The 7,222-nt window shown below is 44.3% G+C and overlaps 2 protein-coding genes across 2 annotated transcripts; one reads left to right on the forward strand and one right to left on the reverse strand.

Annotated features, from left to right (window-relative positions):
* Positions 1-868: 868 nt before the first annotated feature.
* Positions 869-3,384, reverse strand: LOC117551304 (tripartite motif-containing protein 16-like). Its single transcript, XM_034224132.1, has one exon. It carries the CDS (start codon positions 3,377-3,379, stop codon positions 1,703-1,705), a length of 1,677 nt encoding a protein of 558 aa, XP_034080023.1. The 5' UTR covers positions 3,380-3,384; the 3' UTR covers positions 869-1,702.
* An 805-nt stretch (positions 3,385-4,189) lies between these two features.
* On the forward strand, positions 4,190-6,028 carry LOC117551307 (pollen-specific leucine-rich repeat extensin-like protein 3). Its single transcript, XM_034224135.1, has 2 exons — positions 4,190-4,240; positions 5,152-6,028. The coding sequence occupies exons 1-2, from the start codon at positions 4,210-4,212 to the stop codon at positions 5,409-5,411; spliced, it is 291 nt and encodes a 96-aa protein (XP_034080026.1). The 5' UTR covers positions 4,190-4,209; the 3' UTR covers positions 5,412-6,028.
* Positions 6,029-7,222: the final 1,194 nt, after the last annotated feature.

Consider the following 7,222-nt stretch of genomic DNA (forward strand, 5'->3'; position numbering starts at 1 on the left):
ACTTTACACGTTAGGGCCAGCTAATAAGCAGGGCCATCCCTCCCTACAGGCCGATCATGCAGACTGGGAGGGTGCCTCATCTTGCGGAGGGTGCCTGATCTTGCGGAGGGGGCCTCATCTTGCGGAGGGTGCCTCATCTTGCGGAGGGGGCCTCGGAGGGTGCCTCATCTTGCGGAGGATGCCTCATCTTGCGGAGGGTGCCTCAACTGAGCCGAAAATACTGCGCACCCATGAGCTTATGCGGCGCAATTAGTGTGGCGCGGCACGGTTTTGGTGATGATGAACACTGTGCTTTGTTTCAGGAGGAAACTCAGTTATTCAATCAGGAGAGACGGTTTTGATGTAAGAATACATATTTATTGCCAGGAATACACAAATTAATGTAATGGAGTTTTGGTGATAAGGCCTCGTTCTGCGGGAGTATCATTCGGGAGGGGAGAAGCGATCCGATGAAACCCCCCGGGGTCTACACTGGTGGTGGTGAATGGATGGTTGGGTTTGGTCTGAAGGGGAGGGGCTTAGCTTGGATTCAGAGGGACAGGAGGTGAAAAGGGGAGGAGGAGGGTTGCGTCGAGTCACCTGAAATGACAGCTGACAGAGGGGGGAGAGCAGACTTAAAAGGGTTAGCGGAGCGCTATGATAGGCTTGTGAGAATAGAGCGAAGTGATTGGTTAAGCTGGGGAGTGACGCCCCCGATCACTTATTGAGAGGAGAGAGAGTAACATGGAAATAGTAAATGAATGAGTAAAGACGGTCTTCCTGGTTGAACTTGCGCTGAGCTTCATTTAGTCTCAGATCACTTCCACTTTTTTTTGTTTTTGAAAGACAAACCTTTATTAATTATCCAAACATTTAATTTGATCACACACCCCATCAGTAAAGTCTGTTCAATGATTTCATGATCAGTTTCACTTTATCCACACCATGAATGTGTTTAATCTCAGCTATTTCAAACAGAATCATACATGATTTCCTTATTGATTATTATCATGATAATGTATGTTCTATAAAACATCAGAGTACCCACTTTCTGTTTGGATAACAATAACAACAACAACAACAACAAGAAGAACAATTAGTGTGCAAAACAATAACTGTAATATTATACAATTTATTTCCCAAGCAAAGACTCTAAGCTATTTACAGGAGAATAATAAATGATGTACTTATTGATTATGATCATCAAGTAATATCATTTTAAATAAACATGTTATGATGAAATAAGTGTTATAACCATCTGGGGAACTCATGTGTTAGCAACAATAACATTTAATCTGTCAAAATAATACATTATAAATTATATTTAATTATTATAAATGTCTCTATTGTTTTAGAAAGTGGCCAGAATAAAATGTGTACAATAAAAGAAGCTGTGCTGCTTTCTCTCTGAAGACTTGTGCACTACAAGAGAAACAACAACATGAATCAAAAGAAATATCCAACACATATTTAGAGCAAAGTTTACATATCAGTTCAGGTTAACAAGGATCCTCCTGAGCAGTGACAGCCTCCATGGCTACACAGACACAGGAAGGAGCCGGAAGAAAGTCCAACATCTACAGAACAACTCATGAGAAGATGTTGAAGCACATCCCATAATGTTTGATTGACAGCTGATCTCTACAGTGAAGACATGGACAATCAGCTCTGATGAACACACGGTGAGTTTAAGAAGTAGAAGAGTTCCTTCAATGACTTCAGGCTATTTGAGTTTACAAAACTCAGAAGTGTTTCCATAATCATAATCAAGATAAACTCCAGCATGCAGCGGCTGAGTGAATGTGGTCTGCACTCTGTGGAGGAGAGTCATGGCTTCAGAGACGCTGTAGAAGGACAGAACACCTGCTCTGTGATCCAGGTACACTCCTACTCTGGAGGACTGAGGACCTGAGACGAGAGTGTCGATACTGTTGTAACAAAATGAATAACTGTTTTTGTTACAATCTAAGGACCAAGATTTGTCATTGAGTCCAAATACACATTCATCCCCCCACCCTGCTCTGCTGATATTCTTGTATGCGACTGCTACACGAACTGCTCCCCCTCTCCACTCCACCTCCCAGTAACAACGTCCAGTCAGACTCTCTCTACTCAGGACCTGAGCATAACATCCAGTGAATCTGTCTGGGTGACGAGAATAAGACTGTTGTTGCTTCACGAATGTTGCTTTTCTGCCCCCCTCAGATAATACCAGCCGTGTGTTTGCTGTGTTTGGATCCAGAGTGATCTCCTGTGAATATTTGAAGAACCCAGCTCTGGTGGCGGGCTCTGCTGCTGGCAATAAAACATCCACTTCAGTCGGTGAGATGTTTGTCCATTCCTCTCTCAGGACGTCCTGTAGTTTGTCTCTGACTGCTGACAGGGCCGCCGTCACGTCCTCAAAGTAGCTCAGAGGACGGATGTTGATGCTGGAGGAGTGTGTAGGTTCACTGAGGGCTGACAGTGAGGGGTAGCTGTGCAGAAAGTGGTTGTGATCCTCTGTGTGAGACAGCAGCTTCAGCTCAGCGTCTCTCCTCTTCAGCTCAGAGATCTCCTGCTCCAGCTTCTCCTGGAGCTCTCTGACTCGACTCACTTCTCTTTTCTGCTGGGATCTGAGCTTCTGCTTTACATCAGAGCTTCTCTTCTCCATGAGACGGATCAGCTCAGTGAACGCCTTCTCACTGTCCTCCACTGCTTTATCAGCAGAGCCATTGACGGCCTCTACCTCCTGCTGAAGCCGCTTCACCTCCTTCTCTCCGTCCTGGATCCTCTGCTGGATGTTTAGTGGACTCCTCTTCAGCTCTCTCTGCCTCTCAGCCCTCTCTGCTGCAGCTGACACCGTGTCGTGGCCTTTGTGTTCGTCCACAGAGCAGAGATAACAGATACACTGCTCATCAGTGCGGCAGAACAGCTTCATCACCTCGTCGTGACGAGAGCAGATGTTCTCCTGGAGCTTCTTGGAGGGCTCCACCAGCTTGTGTTTTTTAAAGACAGCTGATTCATAATGAGGCTGGAGGTGTTTGTCACAGTAAGAGGCCAGACACACAAGGCAGGACTTACAGGCTCTCAGCTTCCTCCCAGTGCAGACATCACAGGCCACATCTCCAGCTCCAGCATAGCAGAGATCAGCAGGAGCATGTGGGGGTCCATTCTTCTTCAGCTCCTCCACTAAAGCTGCTAGCATGGTGTTCTTCAGCAGGACAGGCCTCGATGTGAAGCTCTGCCTACACTGAGGGCAGCTGTGGATCTTCTTCTCATCCTCTCCGTCCCAGAAGCCTTTAATACACTTCATGCAGTAGCTGTGTCCACAGGAAGTGGTCACCGGATCCTTCAGTAGATCCAGACAGATGGGACAAGATATTAAGGTTTCCCGGTCCAGCTGAACTCCTCTCTGCGCCATTTCACCTCTCAGTGGGAGCGAGTGTGTGAGTTTCACTTCCTGAGAGTTGAAACTAGTGTGACAGGTTATCTGAACAGCTGTTTGTGTGCAGTGAATGTGGCCTATCAGCTTGTGTACTTTACCCACATGTTAGTTACACCCCTCCTCCTCAGTGTGGATCTGAAGGGGAGGAACCAGGAAATACAGAGTGGAACTGGCTCTCTGGCCGTTTCTCAATCGCGAGGATGCTGGCTTGGTAGTCGCGTACTTCCAAGTCACTTCCTTCAGAAACGAAGCAAGTATACTTCCAAGCCACGGCTTCGGAAAACGAAGAAGAATGGAACAGGCTAACAAGTGTGCCACTCTCTCTAACGGTTTCAACATAAACTGTACCGAAAATAAATACCTCACGATGTCTATCTAATTATAAACTTGCTTTACTTTCACGGAACACATTTATGGTGGTAACAAATTTAACAAAGTAACACATTTACCAACACTACACATTTTCTACGCCACTATACTTACATTTAAATGTGTGCTGCGTCGGTTCAGTCATTCTCCGCAAGGGTTTTTGAAATTGGTCCGTGCGCAAAGCATTGTGGGGATTTTAAGGACGCGAAGGCCGCTTCTCAATCTCGAGGATTCTGGCTTCCAAGCCAATATTTCAAGGATGCTACGTCATCGAGTGCCGCAGAAGGACTGTTCCAATGTCCAGCATACTTGGAATTCCACCGAGGCCGCGTCCTTGGTTTGGGGGAAATTTCGAGGCTGCACATGGGTAGACTTCGCATCCTTAAAATCCCCACAATACTTTGCGCACGGACCAATTTCAAAAACCCTTGCGGAGAATGGCTGAACCGACGCAGCACACATTGAAATGTAAGTATTGTGGCGTAGAACATGTGTTGGTAAATATGTTACTTTGTTACATTTGTTTGTTATCACCATAAATGTGTTCCGTGAAAGTAAAGCAAGTTCATAATTAATCTAATTATGAACAGACATCGTGAGGTATTTATTTTCGGTACAGTTTATGTTGAAACCGTTAGAGAGAGTGGCACACTTGTTAGCCTGTTCCATTCTTCTTCGTTTTCCGAAGCCGTGGCTTGGAAGTATACTTGCTTCGTTTCTGAAGGAAGTGACTTGGAAGTACGCGACTACCAAGCCAGCATCCTCGCGATTGAGAAACGGCCAGTGTCTACCCATGTGCAGCGATGTGCAGCCTCGAAATTTCCCCCAAACCAAGGACGCGGCCTCGGTGGAATTCCAAGTATGCTGGAGATTGGAACAGTACTTCGGCGGCACTCGATGACGTAGCATCCTTGAAATATTGGCTTGGAAGCAGGAGGAGGAGCAGCGCTCAGACTCTGACCTACACAGAGCCTCGGTTACAACATCCTCTTGATTTGAAAAGAGCTTTCAGTTGTAAAATAAGTTGGTAAACTTACAAAATCTGAAGGGGGTTAAATACTTGTTTCTTCCACTGTAAATGTATAGCCTCAATGTCCTGAAATAGCTGATTGATTGATTTAATAGTTGAATGTACAGTAAGTTGTTTTTTACTGTAAGTACTAGTAGTAGTTGGAGTAGTAGTAGTAGTATTGTGTGTGTGTGTGTGTGTGTGTGTGTGTGTGTGGGGGGGGGGGCTTTTATATAGAACAAACTCCTTATTCTGTGCATTCACACTAAATATGAACCTGAAAACGATATACGTCCTCTTTAACTGACACCAAAATGATAATTTGTGGTTGAAACCTTCTTTTAAATATTTTCTTTTTACCCTCCAACAGATGTGTCTCAATGGAGAAGAAGAAACCTCAGATTCCTTAGAGTCCATCGAGGTGAGTTCCTCCGAGGAGACGTCTCCCGCTGTGTCCCTGCAGGATACCCCCCCCCACAGGACCCCATCACAGAGACACCCCTACCTAACGTGATCCAGGAGACTGAACCTCCTTCCTCACTCCCTTCCTCACCTCCTCCCCTCCTCATCTCCTTCCCTCCTCTCAGAGGACCCTCAGACCTCCACAGACCCCCTCCCTCTCCACCCTGAAGTGAAGACCCAGCTAACATAGCTCTATTTGTGGATGTTTCTCCGAGCGCTGCTGACCTCCTGAACGTCCTTCCACATGTGAACGCCTCTGCCTCCCCCTCCCCAATTTCATAGTTTCCTCACCCTTTCTCCACAGCAGCCCCCACCCTAAAGATCCCTCTAAGCACCGCTCTGACCGGGGTCCCTGTTTGCGTCACGTTCCAGTTCTACACCCCCGAACCAGAACCAGAACCCAGAGGAGACAGCAAGTGATCCAAAGAGACGTGTTTTGGCCGTGCTGCTTTCTGACAGAGGATCTGTGAGGGTCTGAACGAAATCTGATTTTAAATAAAATACATCATTACGGTCTGGTTATTATGTACTTTATAACTCTATCATCTTTATTTTCCATTTCATTGTATTTTTGAATGACTTTTTTTATTGTTTTTTAATCTATTTTATTTTCACATTTTTATCAATTGCTTGTCAAACCCTTTGAAGTGTATTAGAGGAGCTCTAAAAGGTGCAATATCATTGTTTTAAATGTGATAACATTTTATCGTTATTTTTACTTTACTTCCTTTATTCTACCTATTTCTATTATTAAGATTTAATCATTTTTTTAATCATAATTTTTTATTCACTGTATTTTCACTTAAATGTTGTTTATGACTTTTATTAGTTTATTTTCAACATTTTACCACTTTTTAACATCGTCATGTTTGTCAATTGGTCGTCAAACAGATTAATAAAGTATTTTTGTTATATCATCAGTTTTATTTTCTATTTCCCAATAATTGTCATTGGTCATTATCCAATCCAATCCACTTTATTTCTATAGCACATTTAAAAACAACAGAGTTGAACAAAGTGCTGAACATCAACAACTATATAAAAACATAGCATACATACATACAAAATAGACAGGACATGAAACAAATGTAAAACACGAGACACTGAAACCAGATCAGAAGCCACAGACTGAAAAACTCTCCTATATGACGTAAAAACAATACAAAACACTAGTAAGATAAAAACCCAAATGTAAAAGCACAAGTGTCACCTGGTCTGTAAATGCAATGGAAAAGAAGTGGGTTTTTAAACGAGATTTAAAAACAGGCCGAGTTGGAGCAAGTCTAACCTGGAGGGGCAATTCGTTCCATAATTTTGGAGCTGCAACAGCAAAGGCTCTGTCTCCTCGCTGCTTTAACCTCGATTTAGGGACGACCAGAAGGAGTCTGTCAGAAGACCTCAGTGACCGTGTGGGTGTGTATGGTTTTAAAAGATCTGCCAGGTACGGTGGGGCTAAACCGTTTAGGGCTTTGTATGCAAACAATACCATTTTTAATTATATTCTAATATTGACTGGTAGCCAATTTAAAGAGGCGAGTACAGGCGTAATATGTTCACGCCTGCCTGTCCTTGTAAGGAGGCGTGCAGCAGCATTCTGGACCAGCTGTAGGCGAGACAGGGCTTACTCCAATGTACAGAGCGTTGCAGTAATCCAGTTTAGTGGATATAAAACAATGTATTACTTATTAAAAGAAAGGAAAGGCTTGATCTCCTATCGTCTATCCTTATCGTCTATTCCTTGACCGCTGTGTGAAACGTCACGGGGTTAAGGGATAGTGGATAGGAGATTTCAAAAGGACTTAGGAGAAGAGACTGCAGTGCTTTGAGAATCTGACTGCACTTTCAATATCCAACGTGTTTATGATGCGCTTGCGCCAGCAGACGTCATAAATGTGCGTCTGCTGCTGTGGGGAAACTACAGTTTTCTATACAGCGGAGCCCACCCCCACTCAAAATACCTTCCCGCGCCTCTGCATGCC

This window comes from Gymnodraco acuticeps, unplaced genomic scaffold (assembly GCF_902827175.1).
Source record: "Gymnodraco acuticeps unplaced genomic scaffold, fGymAcu1.1, whole genome shotgun sequence".
Classification (NCBI taxonomy): domain Eukaryota; kingdom Metazoa; phylum Chordata; class Actinopteri; order Perciformes; family Bathydraconidae; genus Gymnodraco; species Gymnodraco acuticeps.